Source organism: Antechinus flavipes, chromosome 4 (assembly GCF_016432865.1).
Source record: "Antechinus flavipes isolate AdamAnt ecotype Samford, QLD, Australia chromosome 4, AdamAnt_v2, whole genome shotgun sequence".
In the NCBI taxonomy this organism is placed as follows: Eukaryota; Metazoa; Chordata; class Mammalia; order Dasyuromorphia; family Dasyuridae; genus Antechinus; species Antechinus flavipes.
This window is the reverse complement of record NC_067401.1, coordinates 248,838,909-248,861,650: the sequence shown is the minus strand read 5'-3', so window position 1 is coordinate 248,861,650 and position 22,742 is coordinate 248,838,909. Positions and strand designations below refer to the sequence as shown.

General features: G+C 32.9%; 1 protein-coding gene across 5 annotated transcripts in view; it reads left to right on the top strand.

Moving 5' to 3' along the window:
- The window catches only part of HMGN3 (high mobility group nucleosomal binding domain 3), a 68,844-nt gene that overhangs the window by 38,046 nt on the left and 8,056 nt on the right, over positions 1–22,742 (top strand). For 3 of the 5 annotated variants that reach the window (XM_051997305.1, XM_051997307.1, XM_051997304.1), the window contains exons 2-4: positions 4,358–4,408; positions 17,738–17,825; positions 22,566–22,595. In XM_051997305.1, coding sequence (XP_051853265.1) covers positions 17,739–17,825; positions 22,566–22,595 — 117 coding nt within the window. In that variant the 5' untranslated portion in view covers positions 4,358–4,408; position 17,738. Of the gene's footprint in view, positions 1–4,357; positions 4,409–17,737; positions 17,826–22,565; positions 22,689–22,742 lie in introns of those variants that run through there. The other 2 variants (XM_051997306.1, XM_051997308.1) reach the window with 2 other exon arrangements.

Below are 22,742 nucleotides of genomic sequence, written 5' to 3'. Positions count from 1 at the left end.
ACTTCTTAAACTTTTTCAACTTACAACTCTTTTTAACTAGAGAAATTTTATATGACCTTGCATATATAGGTATATAAAATAGGTATACAAATCAAGCATTTACTGCTAATAAATCATAATTTTGCGACCCCATGTGGGTTAGAGCCACAGTTTAAAAATTTCTATTCTATATGAAGTTTGACACTTGAACTGCTAATGTCCTTCCTCTCAAACTACTTTGTATTTATTTTATATTTGTTTGCATTGTTCTCCTTATATCACTTCTCTTTATATATACACAGGTGCTCTTTTTAATTTCCCCCTGAGATAGTGCCAGTTTCTGGGGATTGAGGATTGTTACTTTTGTACTTTTGAGGATTGATACTTTTGTATCTCTAGCACATAGTAGTTGTTGGAGTTTATTGAGAAAGGGATGATGACTTTGTGCTCCAAATTCAGCTTAGAGTTGCATGTCTGCCTTTGCTAACTGAGCTTACTCCCTGCTCTTTTAGAGCCATGATTTGTGAAAGTATACTGGGACATAATGCACAGTGCCTCATTCAGCTGAGCTAAGTACAGCACATGACCTTTGAAACAAATTCTTGTACTGTGGGAGCTTGTGATTTACATGAGACTGCAGATATACATAAAACTATGAGAAATAAACATATGGGTAGCAATATAAACAGGAAGTCAATGACCACAAATGCATGTTCCTATAGTACACAGGCATTGGCAAAAAGCACATAATAAAATTGAATTTGTAGTTCCATAAGGCCTTGGGAAATATTGGATAGGAGAAAGACGTGGGACATTACAATTAGCCAGAAAAGGCTTCATGAAAATTTTTGAAGGAGGAAGAGAAGGCTGGTTTAGTTGAGAAAAGGGAGGACATTCTTGGAAAGTTGTTCTGATTTGTTAGTGAAATCAACAGGCTTGAAGGGCTTGAATGGCCAGACATCAGAATGATAGAGGAAAAGGGATATGTAGTGCATATATTAAAACAAAGGATTAGGAACATGGAGTTAATACAAAGACAAATAAAAAGTCTTCATTGTTATTATCAATTCATCTCCATTAAGTATCTGTAAGATGCAAGTTGTTGTACTTGGCACTAGTCTATGTGCTGTGTTTATCCTAGTGTAATAAGGATTCTGAGAATTGACCGGCATTCTTGAATTTGTAGTTCAATACTAAAGAATGCTAGCCCCTCTGAAATATCAAACCCAGATGAGCCTTGATACTGTATCGTGGCTCTCTATACTGTATACTTGTAGCTCTGGGCTCATTCATATGCAAAGGCTGAAGTACTATTGTTTTTAGAGTTTTAGGGAAACCTTAGGACTGAATTTCTGGTGTTGCTCTTGCAGAGCTATGTTTTCAGTCCCCATTAGGGGTTTTCTAGGCAAGGATATTTGACTAGTTTGTCATTTCCTTTTCCAGCTCATCTTTCAAATGAAGTAGCTGAGGCAAAGTTAAGTGACTTGCCCAGAATCAACTAGTAAATGTTTCAGGTCAGATTTGAACTCATGGAGGTGAGTCTTCCTGACTTCAGGTCTAGAACTCTTCTACTTAATATGATACCCAGGTGCTCTATTTTTGACACTATTACTTAAAAGTCCCCATCAGTGAACTTCTTATTTAAAATTAGGCAGTAAGTTTAATTAGGTTTTTTTTTTTAAAGAGACATTTATAGAGATAGAATAGTAAGAATATTTAATACAAAGCTTTTCCCCCAAAAGCCTGGGCACACTCTTCATGCCCATGAAAAGTAGGCATGAACTTAAAATGCAATATTGGGGATACAGTATGTGCCAGGAGTGTAATTTATAAATCTTGGCTGTTTATGAATTCAAGGTCTTTCTTGAGTCCATAATTGGCATTCTTCTCTGGTGCAAGGGGTCACATCCTTAAAGCTGCTTTCCTTTCCAATGTGTCTCTGTTTTGAGATGTATATGTTGCTGCCCACTGATCAGTCTTTTTGATCCCAGCTGAATATACTCTGTGCTGATGAAAAAGTCTCTCTAATGCCATGATCAATGGTAGGGAGAGTGGGGAGAGTGAGAATCTTTCCTATTCTCAAGAGTGATTCTCTCCAGGCACTTGGCTCTAATTCAGCTCCTGAACTTATCACTCTCCACAAGCTAAAAGAAATAATTGTTGAAATTCTTCCAGATATTCAAGGCCCTCAGAGCCATGGTTAGCTTGTTGGTTAGCCAATTGACTGTTACTTTCTTGACCCAATCAAAAGGATCACGGGGCATAAATTATTTTAATTGCACATCTAAAACTTTATCCTGTTTGATTGAATTGATTGATTGATTCTGTTGATTGATTATATTAGTTGATGAAATGGGTATAGGACAATCATAAATCCCTCCTTTTCTCTCTTGTATTTTCCCCTTCATGTATTTTTAACCTTTTTGTTTCCTTTTCCTTCTAATTCAGAACCATAAATATTTAAGCTAGCAGAGGTTTTTCTAGGTGGAATATACTTAGTCCTTGCCATGAGTAGAGCAACTAAAATCACAAATGGTTATTTTTATTGTTTGAGAGTAAAAATAAAAGAGAATATAATTGTCCATTCCTCGAAATTTTTCTTTCTTCTTTCTCTAAATCTTTTTTCATATAGTGTATGTCTGTATAAATGTGTCATTTATATAAGTAAATATATATTTATGTAGAAATTTCTTTATATGTATTATATATTATTATGTGTGTATGTAATATATATACGTGTATATACATATACACATATGTATTTATATTTATATATAAAAGATTATATATTATGTGGCCATAATAACTGCTTAGGCCTTCTTTCTTTGGACAACAGTTTAATGTTTCAACTTGGAAAAAGGGGGAAATCCTAAGTGTAAGCATTTTCAATCACTTCCTTTGCTAAACATATCCCTCTGTTGGTCACTCTTTCAGTCTCTCCCTTAAAACATTGGTGAATTGATGAAGAAAAGAAGAAATATTACTATGTCTACATTCTTTATTATCTTCATTGTATAAATGGAAGTGTGAGGATCTTAGAAATGAACAAAGCTGCTTAGGCTTGATATAGACTGCCTCTTCTGTTAAGTAATTTTTCAGTTATGTCCCACTTTGTGACTCCATTTAGGGTTTTCTTAGCAAAAATACTGGAGTGGTTTGCTGTTTCCTTCCAGATTTTTTTTTCAGATGAGGAAACTGAGGCAAGTAAAGTTAAGTGACTTGCTTAGCATCACACAACTAATAAGTATCTGGTGCCACATTTAAACTCAGGAAGATGGACCTTTCTGATTTGAGACCCAGTGCTCTTTCCATTATTGTGCTAAGTGCCTTTGATATAGCTTAGAATCCCATTAATTACATAATTCCTTTTCCCCTTGTTTAGGTTATGTATGTCTGTGTCTAGACCTGTGATTTCATTAATATAGGAAACTCCTGGGAAGAAAAATTCCCTTAGCAACGAAATTTGGCAATTGTTGAGTAATTTATAGTCTTAGAGAATTGCCTGGGACACTGAAAGGTTAAGTGGCTTATTCTATCAATATGGAAATGTCAGGATATTAGGAGACACCCCATTTTCCACAGCCAAGGCCCAGCAAGCAAACTGGGCTCTGAACCTGGCAAACAGCAGTCCCCTTTGTGCACACCTTCTGGAACTGAAGTCAGGCAAGCAGCAGAAGGTCCAGACACGATGCCCTGCTATGAACAGACTTTTTGCCACTAAACAACCTTGTCTCACTGCTGCTGTTGTGACTATTACTGCTGCTAGAATATACCTACTCTTTGTGTGGTCACAAGTATATAAATCAAGGTTCAGCCACCCTAAAGTGAGTCCCTTCCCATCAGGGCCAGGGTTCCAGCTCATATATATTTGCTTGTAAATTGTTTCCCTTCACTTTGAAATTAAAATTCTATTGATTCTTCTATCACTAGCTTGCTCTGTTTGGCTCCAACCATCCACAATCTAAGGACTAATTTGGTACAATCGACAGGTAAAAATAACATAGATCTTGTCCCTGAGACATACTCTCTATATGGACAGTTCTGTTATCAGTACGTATCAGAGGGCAGGAGCTGAACACAGCTCTTTTATCTTTTGAGGGCCCCCCCCACTTCTATTCTTAGGAGTTAGAACAAAAATATAAAAAGGAAAAGTGAGAATTAGATGATGTAAGTAAAATTGAGAATGTGTGTGTGTGTGTGTGTGTGTGTGTGTGTGTATGTGTGTATGTGTGTGTGTAGTTACCAACTTATTTTTTTCCAGAATTATTATTGATTTAATCTTACTTAGGATATTCTAGTACCTTGTGTTATATCTACTGAAATCTTATGTTTCCCTATTTTAAAAAAATTTACTTACATTAAATAATTTTCTTTTCAGTCTCCAGAGGGTGCTGAGGGCAAAGATGCAGCTAAAGTAACTAAACAAGAGGTGAGTATCTCTTTCATATACCATGTTTAATTATTTTCATTGGGGATCCAAAAATTTCAAAGATGGTCTTCACTAGGATAAGGGTTTTTTTGTTTTTGTTTTTGTTTTTGTTTTTTGCTGATGCAATTGGGATTAAGTGACTTGCCCAGGGTCACACAGCTAGAAAGTATTAAATATCTGAGACCAAATTTGAACTCAGGTCCTCCTGATTTCAGGGCTGATGCTCTATCCACTGAGCCACCTAGCTGCCCCTCACTAGTATTATGTTAACATGATGGTTTATGGAATATAAAATAGAGATAAAAGGGTACAAGTGTGTTGGTAAATGTTTAAAAATGTATAACAACACACTATTAAATATATTATATTTTATATATATACTAAATATAGTATAGTAAATAAATATTTATATTTTATACATATAAATTACATGTATAAATAAAATATATGAACATATTTATATAAGTAAATAATATATGTGGATGTGTTTATGTTTATATAAATTAATATAGCATGTTCCCTGTGAGAGAGTCCCTATGTTGGAGGCTTACTTTCTTTTTGTGATCTAATATCTAGACAGTAATATTTTAGTGGGATTATAAAAAATAACAATAATAATCACTGTCAACATTTATATAATATCTACAGTGTAGCAGATATTTGCAGATATTTCATTTGATCCTCACAACCTCCTAGCGAGGTAAGTGCTGTTGTTATCCTCATTTTACAGTTGAGGAAAGTGAGATAAACCTAGATTAAGTGACTTTGCCAGGGTCACATATCTAGTAAGTGTCAGAGGCCAGATTTAAAATCATGTATTCCTAATTTTAGACCAAATTATCTACTGTGCCACCCAGCTGCCTATATCTCAAGTATATATGATGTTTCTGCTTGTATTTAATATGTCTACCTATCCCTCCTTGTGACTATTGAAATAAAGAGGATAGTAGGATTTTCTTCCATGTAAGAAGGAAAAATGATAGAAAAAGTCTTTAGGAAAGGGGGGAAGAAGGCTTCTCTGCTGCGAGGAAGTGGGAAAGTGTGAAATTACTTTTTAAAACCTTTCATATTTTATATTTTCCCAAGGGCTATCTGAACTGAAAAACCACATAAAGCACAAAATTATGGAAATACTTGATTTATAAATGGGATTCAATGTTAAAGCCAGCTGACCAAGAAACATCTCCCAAAAGCTCACCATCAAGATAAAAATCTAAGGGGAAAAGTATATAGAGTCCAAATGAATTTTCAGTCAAATAATGTTTGAATTTTAACTAGGGGGGGCATTTTAAAATTTTTGTGTAAAGTCAGTAGATAAGACAAAAAGCCAATGAATCAGTTTGCAATCATGGAAAATGTTATTACCTGTTGCTAAATACTATAAGAGTTTTACCAAATGTGCAAAGAACAATTTCTTGCCCTTGAATATAGAGCCTAAACAAAGTCAAGATAAACAGCACCAATTATCTAAAGATATGCACATGTCTTTTATAGACTTACTAGGCTCACATAAAAACTTGAACTCATAAAAACTCATGGTTTTGATTATTCATACTAAAGAAAAAAGCTAACAATGGCTAGTTTTTTGTGTGAGAAAAATTCATATGAATTTAGTTCCAATATAACTATAACTGTGTAACCAATCAAAATCCTACAAGTTGTTCAAAGAAATCATAGTTCTTCTAAATCATTAATAATTAGAGGATGAAAATTTACTAAGTCCAGTATCCATCAGATCGACTACAAAGACAAAAAGGAAAAATGACATGCTGGAGGGGCTGTGGAAAAACAGGTACATTAAGGTTACAATGTTGTGGAATTGTGAACTGGGTCTAGCTATTCTAGAAAGCAATTTGGAAGTGTGTCTAAAATTTTATTAAATTGTCCCCTACCTTTTGACTCAGCAATATCACTAGATCTATACCACAGAGAAATCAGGAGGAAAAGGACCCATATGTACAAAAATATTTATAGCAGCAAATTGGAAACTTGGGGTAGAGAATAGTAGTAACATCAGTTGCTGAATGGCTCAGCAAGTGAATATGATTGGTGCTATAAGAAATGATACTTCTCACTTTTTGATAGAAGTACTTCCCATTTCTTTAAAGACAGATAAACTCAGAGTGCAAATTACATGTATTTTTTTACATGGCCATTGTTTTGTTTGATTATCCTTTTTAGTAATAGAGCTTTCAAATATTTGTTTGGTGGTGGTGGTTTTTGTTGGGCTTTTTGGGTTTTTTGTTTTTTGCTTTCTTGCTAGAAAGTTAGGGAAAGTAGGATAAAGAGAACGTGAAAATAAAATTTAATTTTAAAAATAAAAATGTTGAAGAGAATGGTTTCAGAAAAACATGGAAGGACTAATTTAAACTGACAAAATGATCAGAACCAGGAGAATTCTATAACAACAATCTTGTAAAAAGCAATCAACTTTGAAAGATTTAGGAACTATGAGCATCACAATTCCAAAGTATGCTACCACCTCCTAATAGAAATGTGATAGGAATCAGAGTGTAGGTTTTCTGTTCCAAAATTTTTTTCTTAATGTGCAAGGAGAAAGGTATTTCTTTGTTTGAAAAGTAAATTATGCAGTGGATAGAGCAGATACTTGAAACTATGGGAGCTGTGTGTGGACCACAACATAGCATTCTCACTCTTTCTGTTGTTGTTTGCTTACATTTTGTTTTCTTTCCCAGTTTTTTTTTTCTACTTGATCTGATTTTTCTTATGCAGCAAGATAACTGTATAAATATGTATACATATATTGGATTTAACTTTTTTTTTTTTAACATATTTAACATGTATTGGACTATCTGCTATCTAGGAGAGGGCTTGGGGGGAAGGAGGGAAAAATTTGGAACAGAAAGTTTTGTAAGGGTCAATGTTGAAAAATTACCCATGTATATGTTTTGTAAATAAAAAGCTTTAATAAAAGAAGAAAGAAACTTATTTGCTATGTGATCCTGGGCAAGTCACTTAACCCTGTTTGCCCCAGTTTCCTCATCTGTAAAAAATGAGAAGGAAATGGCAAACCACTCCATTATCTCTGCCAAGAAAATCCCAAATGGGATTACAAAGAGTCAGACATGAGTGATCTACTGAACAGCAACATATATGACAAAAAAGGTCAGAAACTTACAGGTGTTTATACAAATACCTGCAAATAATACTTCTTCTGAACAACGGTAGTAAAGTCTGACATTGCGTATTACTTTATTAAATTTGCCAAATTGAAATGAAAATCATTTGCTTCCAGATGGAACTCATGAAATGCCTAAGATCCAAGAGTAGAAACAAAAGGCTTTCCATGGGTGACATTTACATAAATTCTACCAATAATGTACTGACAAGAAGCATTAAACAAATAGTATAGTTACAGATTTTATATAGAAACAAAGGTTTATGATAGCAATTTAGGGTTAGGTCTTTGCTACAAGAAATTATGGAAGCATTATCCTGTTGTCCCTGAAGGATCCTGGACTTAATCAATCGATATATATAATCGAAGGAAAAAGTAGAAACTGTATAATACATCATTGCAAGCTGATGCCTGAAGAATACTAAAGGAGTGGACTTTTCATGGTCTGACAGATAATAAATTCCACATTCTAATATAATTTCAAAATATCCTTAACACAACTAATAAATCAACCATTAGAACCAGAACGTTATTTTACAAAATAGTGTATATTTAAAATTTTAAAATAAAACTTTATTGCTATATTTTGTTTTTACATCACCTTCATTTCTTAGTGAGTTCCTTACCCTCCACCCCTTTTAGAGAGGGAGTATAATAAAAATTTTTCAAAAAAAGAGCAAAAGCAAGTTTAGTAAAACTAACTAGTACATGCAAGAAGTCTGAGCTTATGTGATGTGTTCTATATCTACAAACCTCCTTCAGGGACACCTTCTCATGTGTTTTTGGGACAAAAGCTTTTCATAATTATTTCACATTCATCATCCAATTTTTACTGTTTTATTGTTCTTTTCACTGTGATAGCACATTTATTAAGAACTTTTCTAGGCACTGTGCTAAACGCTGGGCATGCAAATAGAAACAAGAAATGACATCCTCCAAAATCAGGAAAATTATGTTCAACTTAGGAACTTATGCTCAACTCATACAAAAGACCTGAAAAATAGGGGAACCTTTCAGAAATTGTGTTCAGAGCAGGTGTCAATTAGGAGATCACAGCCTCAGGGTAGACGTATTTCTAGGATAGTAAGGCAGCTAATGAGAAAAAGAACTGTTATCATCATTTATATGTGTTATTTTCAATTTATATGTCTACATATTTCTTTGATGTATTATGTTCACCATGTACAGTAATATACTCCATGACATTTATGAACTATAGTCTGTTTAGCTGCCCCAGTGGACACCAATTTTGTATATTGCTCTTTAGTGCTACAAAAAAAATGGCTGTTATTAATATTTTGGTGTATATAAGGACTTTCTTTTTATCCTTGATTCCTTATGGTACATGCCTTGTAGTAGGAAATCTGAATGAAAGAGTATAATAATTTCATTCACTTTCTTAGAAAAATTTCCAGTTGTTTTCCAAAATAAAGTAGAGAATTATTACCAAATAGATAAGCTGTTGTCCACAATCACCAAGATAAACTATTGATACATAAATTTCTAAGATTGTTTTATATCGATTTCATCATACCAAAGACTCAATCTCTGAATTATGTAAAAAAGAGGGGATAAAGACTAAGACCATGATTTCTTTGATATAGGAAACTGCAAGAAGAGAAATTTCTTCTATCAGAGAATGTTTTCTGAAACTTATGTTCTTAGAGAATTATAAAGATCACTTATATGCTGATTCCTCAGAGATAGACCAGACAATGTATGTGAGAGTTGGGACTTGAATACAGGTCTTTGTGGCTCTGAAACTAGTTTTCTATCTACTAAATCACTCTGTCCCTCATGAGAAAGAAACTTTTAAAAATATAGAGACCTAGCAGAAGAAATGAGAAAAAGATAAAAGTAGACTAAAGTAATACACTAATCCTCAACATTCTACTATTAGAGTTATACCAAGGATGCTTTTAATAAACTCTAGGAGTTTGCATTTTAATACTTTTACTCAATTGCAAAAAGTAATTATTTTTTCCCAGTTGTACAATAGTTTGCAGAACATTAGCTGTAAAAGAAAAATAGCAGCGTAGTGACTTGTCCCTGATCTACTAATGTATTCTACATTGAAGGGAGAAATGATGGAGTAATAACAAAAATAACAAGAATAACTAGCATTTGTACAGCTTTAAGACTTTTAAGTGACTTGCCTAAAGCCACAACAGAGAGACTGGATTCAAAGCCAGTTCTTCTGATTCCCAACCCAGCACTCTGTGACATTCCTGATGAGTGGTTATCCAGCTAGTGTTTGAAAACCCATAATTAGGGATATACAAGAGGTGGTCCATTCCGTTTTTGCCCAGCTCCCATTGTCAGAAAGTTTTCCTGACACCGAGTCTAAATTTACATTTCCATGTCCTCTCATTTTTCCTGCTTGTACCTATGAACTCAAACAGAATAAGAGTAATACTTATTTAATATGAAAGTCTTTCAAATTCATTTTGCTAGTGTTAAAAATATATATATCAAATTCAGTGACAAGACTGTAAGGACTTCTAGACTGATTTGAACCAGTATTGGGTCTCTGATCATGGCTCTAAGAAATATTTTTTGGAAAACAAGACAGTTCCCTTTCTTAATGCTTTAAAATAATTTCAATATTATATATTAATATTTAATAATTATATTAATAGAATATGTAATAATTCTTATTAATCTGTTATTAATTTTTATTTCTATTTTTAAAATATATGAAATTAAATAAATAATTTAAAATAATCAGATCCAAAAATTTTGTGAAAGAATGGTTAATGTTTTAATTTCCTTGAAAAAAAGCTCAAAAAAATTAAGTCACCAGGCAGATCTCCAAAAGCAACATAAGATGACAGCATGAGCATTCCAAAAGGGGCAGCTGAGACTGAGACTGTGTCTGTGTCTGCCTGTTATGAACAAGACTGTTTTGAAAAGTAGAAAATTCACTCAGAAAGCTATTTTTCATCTACATAATGTCAAACAACTGGTTTCACTGTTTTGTTTTGGTTTTTTGTTCTATTCATGTGTGGTGTATTTTAATTCCTTGAATTGACCGATTGTTATGGCATTGAATACGGTCTTTGGTTATAAATTGGGAGATCTTCCACCATGAATTCCTTGAGATTTGAATAGTGGCATTGCTAGAATAAGTATATTCCTAGTGACTTTTATAATAAATAATCATAAACAGAGATGATCTCGATTTGGCTCCAAATGTAGCTCTGTGAATTAAAAGCTTTTGGGGTTCCATATAGTCCAATTGTAATAACCTCTTCATCTGCTACAATCAGTCAGCTAGCTAATACTTACTAAATGCGTACTATCTGCCAGGCAACGTGCCAAACACTAGAAAAACCAAGAAAGGCAAAAAATATAAAACAAAATCAAAACAAAATAACAACAAAAAAGTCCCTGCTCTTAAGGAGCTCATAGTTTAATGGAGACAGAAAGTATTATCAAGGCTATCTTATTTCTGCTGACCTTGTGAAATATTTATCCTAGCCAAATCTTCTTAGTGTTCTTTGTACCCAGAAATGACTGGCACTTCATCAGTGCAGCCTGGCACACAGGCCCCTCCAGAGAGTATTCACAGGATAAGGAAAATAGACAGATGTGTAAGGAAAAGCACATAGGAATAACCACGTCCCAAAGCTACACTACTTTATTGTGATGAAGTCCCTTGTCTCCCTCTCTCTAATTACCATCAAGTTTTGCACTCATAATATAATGAAGGCTAGTTTTGTTTGTTTCGTTGTTTTTATATTTTTCCTTTTTTTCTATTGGACAAAAATATATTATCTCCCCTTTCTTCCTACCTCTCTTAAAAAGAAAAAAAAAAAAAGGAAAGGAAAATGAGTCTCGTAACAAATAGATTCAGCTATTGCTCTTTTAGGAAAAAAATCTGGCTCATTCTGCACCAATTCCATTCTTTCTTTTTCAAGAGATGGAATGCTTCATCATCAGCTCCATGAAATTGTGGTTTGTCATTGTATTAATCAGAATTCTTAAAATCCTTTTAATTTGAATTTTTGAAATTCTAGCGGTGGAAACCCTGCTTCTTCTCCCTATGTTTTTGTACTAGCTGAAAGAAACTGTAGCTTAGGAAAAAATGTTGCCTACACTCCTTAAGCCTTGACCTCTGTCTTAATTCCCACCTCCAAAAGCTCAACTTGAAATTTTACTTAGATGCAATGGAAAATCAACCCATACCCAGAACCTGAAACTAGAAGTGGTCTAGTTCACCTTCCAAACTGTGGATGAATGCCATATAATTTATATAAATCAAATCCAGTTACAATAAAGGCTATAAAAATGGAAATAACTGAAATATTTAAATGTTCAAGTTTTATTGAACATTGATGTATTTTAACTGAGATGAAATTATAATACTTTGAAAAATTATGGACACCCTGGAATATTTATCACAATGAAATTTTATTTGTGTCTTCCTTTCTCTCTGAAAGGAACTTCCTTCCAAACTGAAAATATGGACTCAGATAATGAATGCACCGTTGAGGGTACCTTCTATAGATTAACATAATCCTGACATAATTATGTAATCAACAACTAATTACTGAGAATGGTTTCTTATCTAGTATCTTACTGTGTGTTTATAAAAGTTATAGGTAATAATGGCTTCTTACTGTCTAGAAGAACCAAAATTTTAGACTACTTCAAAGGTTCATTAAATTTTGGTATTAGTTGATGCAATTGGTCTATCCAATGTTTTAACCTATCCTCAGGACTTTCCTAATATAATTAAATCTTGGTAAGAGATAAAAACTCTAATAGATGACTTAGCTTTTTTTGGATACCTCTCCCCCAACTTCTTCACCTTTTCATAATATTAGAAATATTTGATTAAAAGAAGGAAGAAATTTTTCCTAAGTTAATTTACCTATTGAGTTCCATACTAATCACATTACCAAAAATGAATTTATAGAGCTAGAAAAAGTTGTAACAGAATTCATCTGGAAAAACAAAAGGTCAAGAATATCAAAGAAATCAGAAGAAAAAGTTAAGGAAAGGTAGCCTAGCAGTTCCAGATTTTAAACTATAGTATAAAGTGGTAATCATTAAATAAATGGCTAAGAAATAAAGTGTAGATGAGTGTAATAAATTAGCTATACAATATGTGATAGTAAATGAAAATAGTAATCTAATGTTTGATAAATTCACAGATCCAAGCTTTTGGGATAAGAACTCCAATTTGACAAAAATTTGCTGGGAATATTAGAAAACAGTCAGATAGAAAACAACATCTCATACAAGATATCAAAATAATGTCAAAATGGATACATGATTTAGACATAAAAGATGATAACATAAATAAATAAGTAGAGCATGGAAAATGTACTTGTCGAATCTATGATTGAGAAAAAGTTTATGACCAAACAAAAGATAGTGAATATTATTGGAAGTAAAATAGGTCATTTGATTACATAATTTAAAAATTTTTGTATAAATAAAATTAATGCAGCCAGGATTAGGAGAACAGGAAACTGGGAAAAATTGTTTGCTGCAAGTTTTTTTGATAATGACATTATTTCTCAGATAGGAAACTGAGCCAAATAAAAGCTATTCCCCAGTTGATCAATAGTCAAAAAATATAAACAAGCAGAAGAAGACATCAAATGTTGCAATAAGCACATAAAAAAATGCTTAAAGATAAACAAATTAAACAACTCTTAAGACACCACTTTATACCTGTCTGACAACCTGCAGAAAAGAAAAATGACAAATGATGGAGGGGATGTGGAAAAATTGGGACACTAATGCATACTGTTGGTAGATTTGTGAACTAGTCCAACTATACTGGAGAGCAATTTGGAAGTATGTCCAAAGATCTATAAAACTGTGTATTCCCTTTAACCCAGCAATCCTACTACTCTTTATCCTAGAAATAAAAGAAAAGGAAAAGGGACCTATTGATACAAAAATATTTATAGCAGATTTTTTTGTGGTAGCAAAGAATAGGAAATTAAGGGGAATATCAGGAAATGATTAAGCAAATTGTAGTTTATGATTTGCTGGTATAGTATTGTGCTATAAGAAATAATGAACAGGATGATCTCAGAAAAACCTGAAGTTACATGAATTGTTATGAAGTGAAGCAAGCAGAACTGGGAGAACATTGTATACAGTAATAGCAGTATTGTAAAAATAATCAACAAGAAAAAATTAGATATTCTGATCAATTCAATGATCCAAGACTATTCCAAAGGACTCATGATTAAAAATGCTCACTATCTCTAGAGAGAACTGATAAACTCTGAGTACAGATTGAAGTATAATTTTTAAATTTTATTCTTCTTGCTATTTTTTAGTAACATGCCTAGTATGGAGATATGTTTTACATGATTTCACATGTGTAATTAATATCATAACTGCCTTCTGAATAAGTGGGAAAATTTTTAACTCAAAATTGTTTTTAAAAATGAATGTTAAAAATAAACATTTATTTTTTTAAAAATCTAATGTTAAGAAAAGGAAAAAAACATCTGGTTATTATATTTCATATCTGTAAGATAATCTGTAAGATATTTATTTACAGAGTAATAGACTTAGACCTGAAATGGACTTTGCAAATCATCAGATCCAACCCCTACATTTTACACATAATCCCAAAGCAATGAGATGACTGGTCCAGTATCATACCCATACGGGCAGTAGAAAATCAGGATTTAAACTTAAGTTCTCAGATTGCAAATCCTGAATCCATTGAACCATGCAGTCTTGTAAAATTGACTTGGCTTTCAAAGACTGGAGCTTTTCAGGGGACAGATTTTCTAGAAGGTATCCATTCATCTAAATTGTACATATGTACATACCCATAATGTACCTGCTGGCTATAAACCAAAGGTTTATCACAGTTTCCAATGTGTGTATATTAAAGGAAGATCCCCTTTGATGATTATGAGAAGAAAAATGATAAATTGTTTTCTAAAGGAGAATGGTAGATTTCAGAAAGTTGATAATTTTTAGCAAGGGAAAATAAGATTTTTTTTCAGTAGTTAGAATAGATAACAGATTAAGGTAGATAAAATCAAGATAAAATACTTTCTCATTTTCATGTCCCAGGCCTTTTTTTATATTTTTAAATTCTTCTGATCCCCTTGAATTGTAAGAAACTAGTAAGCTCATTGGACTAGTAGAAGTTGAGCTCTGTTGTAAAATGCTTCAATGTGAACATTTCTCAACTAGAGCCCTTTTAATATTCTCTTTCATAATCTTTCTATACAACTTGTTCGTTGTATCCCTTTAAAGGTGACAAGGGCAACAGAACTCACAATTTATTACTATTTTTTACTTAAAGGGTCTTAAATCTAGATAAGACCAAATAGGTAACATAAGAAACAATGACTATGAGGAATTCAATTAAATTCAATAGATAATTATTAACTGCCTTCTGTGTCAGACAGTATACTACAAAGACAAAATGAAACCATCTTTTACCTAATGAAATTCTGAATGGAACAATGTGTAGTATAGATTACTAAATGCAAAATAATTGGGATGTAAAAGGTACTAACTTTTAGGAGTATAAGGAATTCAACAAAATCTAGGAATACTTGTATGCATTGATGCAGTAAAGAAAGAGGAAGCAACAGAATAATATGCACAATTCTTACAATAATATAAATGATAACACTAGTAAAATCAGTTGAAATATGATTAAGAGATGATAAGGAAACATACCTTCTTTCTCAGAAGTGTGGGACTATGGCTATGGAATGTAGCATACCTATCAGATGTGTTGGCTATTAAAAGTAAAAGTAAATAAAATTTCAATTATTTTTATTGAAATTTTCTGGAATTGTAGGTAAAAGGAAGATTTTATTGGAGGAGAGGATAGCTTATTAGGGGAATGAATATAGTTTAAAAATGAAAGACATCAATGAAACTTTTTAAAGGACTAACTGGATAGCTACAGAAAACATTAAGAATGATGGTGGAAATGTTGAGTACTTTTGCTAGCCCCAAGGCCTTGCAGTCCAAAATCCACATTGTATCTAAAATTATAAAAGCTTACTGTTATTAGGATTGTTTAATTGAAATTGTTTTGCATAAAGATGGAAATGTTTTATTTCAGATAGAACCTATATCCCTTAGCTATACTGCTAGAATTTAGATATTGAATTCATCCAATATGGTCTACATGAATCTATTGTTGATGATCATGTAAAAATTCAGTTTATTGTTACATTATTATTAACTCAGACTTTAAAATCTTTCCTGGTTATCTATTTGCTGATGAAGTCAACTCACATTGTTCAGTTTAACTTGAACATTTATTTCAATTCCATAAATATTCAGTGTTTCTTGCTTCTCAATCACCACCATCCTATCCTTACAAGACTGTAAGCTCGTTGGAATAGAAAATATACCTTAAAAAAGTTTTAATAACAGCATCTACCACCTTATCAGGTGTACAATCAATGTTCAGTGTATCTTTCTCACTTTTTCAAGGCAATAAATGGCCCATTACATATATGCATACTACTCCCAAATCAGTTTTATAATTATAATCAGAGCCTGTTTGTTAAGGCAAAGATGAAATTGAATAAAAAACTGGAAGAATAGATATGAGAAAAAGCATATGATTGATAATTAAAATTGTTTTTAAACAAGCTATTGATGCTAGAATATGGGAAAGAATGTCAGAAAAAAGCATCAACATCATTTGTAATAATTTCATACCTGAGTTTAACTGATATAATTCATTTGCCATTACAAGGAAATCAAAAGAGCTTTAAAATGGCTTTAGTCAGCAAATACTTGATTATTTAGGAAACAGGCATTTATTAAGCACCTTCTAGTTTTATCGGGCAGCTTTTAGCTGTTAAAATTAAAAGTAAAATAATATTTCAATTATTTTTGGTTGAAATTTGCTAGAATTGTTGGTGCAAGGAAGATTGTATTGGCAGAGAGGATAGTTTATTAGGAAAATAAATGAAAGATATCACTGAAACTTTTTAAAGGACTGGATGGCTATAGGAAAGCGTTAAGTGCCATACACTGAGATAAGTTATTTGCAAATATCTCATTTGATTCACCTATGAAGAAAAACATATAGATCAAGGATCATATGCTATGACCTTTGCCAACCTTTACAACTTGCCCATCAATGAGTTTCCAAGTTGTAACCATATATAAATGAGTATATGTGTATACACAAACAATTATTACAAATAGACAAGATAGTAAGTTGGAATTGAACATAAGAGCAGACTATATTGCTTTTGAAAAATTCCAAAGTTCTTTTAATGACTCCACACTTCTCCTTGAAACAAAGGCCTACTTTATTCAGATTAATAAAATGTTCTATCTTCTTTTATTATCAAATAAAAATTTCTTTTGGTGCTTAAAGCTCTTTACAACCTGGCTCTATCTACCTTTCTGTGGCTGACATCACATTCCTCATGCTACTTTCCCCCAGCAACTTGTGTCTTCCCCTCTAAATTAATTATAGAACTTATTCTATGTGTATCTTTTAAATTCTTATACATGTACTTTTATTGTCTTTGTCATTGTTGTTTTCCTCCTCTTCTTTCTTCAAGCTGAGACGATTTACTTTTCCTCCTCCTTCTTTTCCTCAAAAAAAGTGGGACAATTTACTTTTGTCCTGCAGAATTTTCATTTTTGATTTCTTGAAATATAACTCTGAAAATCAGACTTTAAAAAAATCTGTTTGTTTAAATGGAACTACTTGTGTAGACCTTTAAACACAAATCATTCTGACTTTCATTGAATGGCCAAACCGCTATGGCACATTGTTATTGGTGGCTTAAAAGTAGTGTAAATAGCAATTATTTTCTATTCTGGTCAGAAACTCTTAAGGGTCATCCAGGTTCCTGGTTAATATCTTTAGGATAATAAGTTGGGCCACCTTGTGTCTCAGTTTTTAATCTAGCCATTAGTCATTGAATGGACATGGACTCAGACAAGCTGAGACCTCGGAATGAAGTATTCCTTCCTCCTCTTAGCAAATGTAGAATTTCTGACCTTTAAAAATTCTTTCCTACTTTTCCAGTTTTTTTACACTTTACTCTCCTCCATCCACTCTGCAAATTATCTATATTAATCTACTTGGCAGTTTCTTGAGCTCTATACTCAATCTTCCATCTCCATACCTTTATTTTTTTGTCCCCCATAATTGGAATGCGCTCCCCTTTACCTCCCTTCATCTGACTGGTTCCCTGCTTCTTTAGGATGCCGCTTAAATTGCACTTTATGCAGAAAGCCTTTCCTGGTCTTCCCAGTCCCTCCTCAGTTGTTGATATCTTCTTCCCCTTTCAGGTTAGTTTCATATACTTTAATACATAGATATTTATGTTATCTCTTTCATTAGAATGCATGTTTAATTTTCTCTTGTTATATTTTTTAGAATGAATACATATAGTCTCTCTCCTAATTGAGGTATTTTCTTTCCTACCTAAAACTGGATTCTTCTCTAGGAAAACAGATGTCTTTGAGTGACATTTTCCTTTGCAGGATTTTAATGGTAGCCATGAAGAGTCTTTTTCCCCTTTCTTTGTATCCCCAGCATTTAGTCCAGTGCCTGGTACATAGTAAGTATTTAATAAATGTTTATTGACTGGCTATACATATGGAATATTACATATATTGTTAAGTCATGACCAATGTTTTTCTTTTTTCTTAGTTGTATTAAACACCTATTATGTACCAGGAATTGTGCTTAGTACTGGGAATACCAAAAAAAGGTAAAAGACAGTCTCTGCTTTGTCATTTAAAATGCTAATCTAAGCTAACAGTTTTTGACTGTTAGAGAGTCCTTCCTTGGACATCTCTTCGGTGCATTGAATGGAATTGTGGACCTGGAGTTAGAGAAATCTGAGTTTAAATTTATTCCTGGATACTTAATAGCTATTGTAGCCCTTCATTTCTGTCTGTTGTCAGTTTCCTGAGCTGTAAAATGGTAATAATAATAACCCCTTAACCTCCAAGGATAGTGATGAAGGTCAAATGAGATATTATTTGTACACTGTTGATACATAATGGGAACTTAATAAATTAAGTATTAATAAATGTAGGTTTCCTTTTCCCTTATGATTTCTGTTCTTCAGTTTATCAAATATTGAACTGTTATATTCAGTCGTTCCTGGTTCTTTTATGTAGTCCTGATTTTTTTTTTAACATTTTGTTTAAAACATCATCAAATCATTTTGATAACTTTTACTTTATAATGTAATTTAAAATGTATAATGCTTGGGGTTCTTTTCTGTTATTTTTCTTGGGATTCTTGACCTTTAATTCCTTCAAATGAATTTTAGCATTATTTTATCTAATTCTATACAGTACCCTCTTGACAGTTTGATTGATACAGCACTAAATCTGTAGGTTAATTTACATAGTATCACCATTTTTATTATATCCTTATGGCCCAACCATGAATAATGACTGTCTTGCCAATGATTTATCTGTTATTTAGCAGAGAGTATTTTGTAATTCTGTTTGAAGAATTACTTGACTGATTTGTAAGTAGCATGTCTGTTGTTTACATGTGCTTTTGACGATACTTAATGTCATATTAGAATATTTTCTTAAATGACTTAAATATTCTTCCTGCCAGCTTCTTTATTGTATTAATTTGTACGATCCATAAAGAAGGAACTTGATATAGGAAGATAAACCTCCTTCTCTAAATGAACATAAAATCGAAATTAGCAGACTATGAATTTTAGGTTGGACTTGTGATTTCATGGATATTGGATAGTCCTGGTGAGCACAGTCCCTCTACCAAAGCAGATAAGCCACTGTCATGTAACTTGTAGTCTTAGAGGGTTGCTTAAGGGATCAAAACCTTAAGTTCTTTGTTCAGAAACATTCAGTGTAGCACATGAGACTTTAATCCATGTGTTCCTGATCATGGAAGCCTATTTTCTATCTACTTTGCTGGGTTGCCTCTCATTCTAACTTTGTCCAAATGAACAGAAATTCCATATTAGAATAGTGTGACTAAATGAGATTAATTAATGAAGTTTTAGAATATTTAAAATTTGGAAGTTAAGGATATATATTTTAAAATCAATTCAACAGACATATATAGAACATCTTATAAAGTTAGTTATTAAGTGTACAGAGACAAAAAAAATGAAAGAGTCCTAAGAAGCTTATAATTTAGAGAGAAAACACAATCTTTACACAGAAAGCAAATGCAGTACAAATTTATTTCAAGATGAAGAGAGTACTAATGGGGTACTCAATCTCGATATTAATGAAGTACCTAGTGTGTGCTACATACTGTGCTGGGCACTGGGATTATAAAAGGAATGGAATCTCTGTAGCTTTAAGTATGTATATACAAAATAGAGGGTTGGTGCTTTGGGACGATCAGAAAAGGCATATTTATGTAGAAAATAGTAGTTGAACTGAGCCTTGAAGGAAAATAGAAATTCTAAGAGACAAAAATGGAAAGGTGGTACATTCCAAGCCTGAGAGACACAGCCAGTACAAAGCTGCAGAGACATAATTGTTTTTTAAGTATAAGGAACAGGAAGACCAGTTTGGCTAGAACAAAGAATGTGTTTTGAGGGAAGTGATGTGTAATAAAGCCTAAAAGGTAGTTTGGAGCCAGATTGTGAAGTGCTTTAGATGCCAAACAGGAGTTTTTAATTGATCTTAGAGGTAAATAAGGAGTCACTGGAATTTATTAAATAGAGAAGTGATGTGATTAGATGTGGACTTTCGGAAAATCACTGGCAGCTGTGTCTAGAATGAATTGGAACAGAGAGAGCCAGTGAGGTCACTTAGAAAAACAACCAAGGGAATTGACCCTAAAATCCTGAGATTTTCTTCCTTCAGTAGGAGATATAGAGCCTGAACCTTAAAAGGAAGCTAGGTATTTTAGCAGTTCTGAAAGGCTAGCATGAAAAAATAATGAATTCTAGAAATAGGGGCCAGCTGATAAAAATTAGGGTACACTTCCTTTTTGGGTTAACCCCATCTCTGTACCTCGCCTTATATTCCTTTGACAAGCATTCCCTTTGGAATTTTATTACCATGGTTCTCCCTCTATGGGGGCTCATCTTCTCCCCTCCCATTCTCCACAGTAGTACAGGCTCTTTCTTTCAAGACTGAACTGTCTCAACTCCTTGCAGAACTATACCAAAACATAGGATTGTCTGAACTATTGTCACCACCACCCCACACACCCAGTTGAATTTGCCTCAGGCAAAAATTCTCATTTTAGATGGCTCTGCATGAAAGGAAGTAATATGAAATTTCTGGAAATTTGAGTGGCAGCCAGATTTGGAAGGCTTAAATTGAGAGGCTGGGGTTCTTTTATTTCATCCTATGGCCAATAGAAAACCACTGAAGTTGTTCAAATTGGTGAATAATCTTATCAGTCTAACCTGCAATTGGTTAATTACTTAAAGACAAACTGCCACTTAGAAAAAATTGCTTAATATTCTTTTCTGTAATAGTATAGAAATAAAAAGGGGAATTTTAGTCTCATCTAGTCCTCTATAAATATTTGCATTTGTTTCTAAATGAAACAAGTTTGTTCATGTATCAACTGAAGTTAGTTCCTTTTAAAGAAATAGAATGACAGTAGAGAGCAGCTTTGTTTTCAGTTTATTTTCATTGATATCTTATTTTTATATAATCTTTATTTCTAAATATATCCCCTCTAATTCAGTGATCTTATCCCTTGTAACAAAGATTTTTAAAAGAAAAGTTTAAAAAAGTCATTAGCCAAATAAATCAGTCATATGTGGCAATATATCCCAATATTTATCCCAATATTCTACACCCACTGTCCCCCACCTCTACAAAGAGGGGAGGAAGATAAGAGCTAGTTTTTGTAAAAGTATCTGTTGTTAATGGCAAACCATTACATTCCTTTTATTTTTTTTCTTTCTCTCATCTTTGTTCTTTTTTCCTAAACAAAGAACATAACTTAGCATGTAGTAGGTACTTAATAAATGTTTACTGAATTATTGAATTATTTAGTGACATTGTGTAGTAGTAGCATTGGTGCTCGAGTGAGAAGTTCTTGTTTACTAGCTGTATGTGACCTTGCCCAACTTTAAGCTTCAGTTTTCTCATTAACAAAATAGGGGAAATAATACTTGCCCATGGATGCCCATCAATTAGAGAATGGCTGGATAAATTATGATATATGAATATTATGGAATATTATTGTTCTGTAAGAACGATCAGCAGGATGATTTCAGAAAGGCCTGGAGAGACTTACATGAACTGATGTTAAGTGAAATGAGCAGAACCAGGAGATCTTTTTATACAGCAACAAGAAGATTATACGATGATTAATTCTGATGGACGTGGCTCTCTTCAACAATGAGATGATTAAAACCAGTTCCAATTGTTCAGTGATGAATATGTACACCCATGTACACCTAGAGAAAGGACTGTGTGAACTTAGTGTAGACCACAACACAGCATTTTCATTTTTGTTGTTGCTTGCTTGCATTTTATTTTGCTTTTTTTTTACGAGTTTGATTTGATTTTTCTTGTACAACACAATAATTGTATAAATATGTATGCATACCTTAGTCTTAACATATATTTCTACTATATTTAACATATTGGACTACTTGCCATCTAGGGAAGGGCATGGGGGAAGAGAGGGAAAATTGGAACACAAGGTTTTGCAAGGACTAATGTTGAAGAATTGTCCATGAATATGTTTTGAAAAATAAAAAACTTTAAAAAATAATACTTGCCCAAATGCTACTGAATTATTGAATTATTTAGTGACATTGTGTGATAGCACTGGTGCTAAATGAGGGGTAATTATTTACTAGTTGTATGTGACTTTGCCCACCTTTGAGCTTCAGTTTTCTCATCAACAAAATGGGAAAAATAATTCTTTCCCAAATCTACTTCACAGAATTTATGTTATAGAAACAGAGCCCTGTGAAAGGTAGGTTTTTAATTATTATGAGTAATAACCAAAAGGACATCTGAAAGTGAAAATTAATGGAATTTTTTTGTTATTTTTTAATTTTGGTTTGATATAATCTTACTCAAATATTTCTGTTTTCTTTCTAGCCCACAAGACGATCTGCAAGATTGTCAGCTGTAAGTATTTTATAAAGCCCCTTGGGGTAATCCCTGTGGGCACATGGTCCCCCATTCCAGAGCAAGTCAGTGACGTTGCTGTTGAAAGGAATGGTAAGGTGATGTTTCCCTTGCTCCCTTTTCTCTGTTTTAAAATAACTGGTGTCA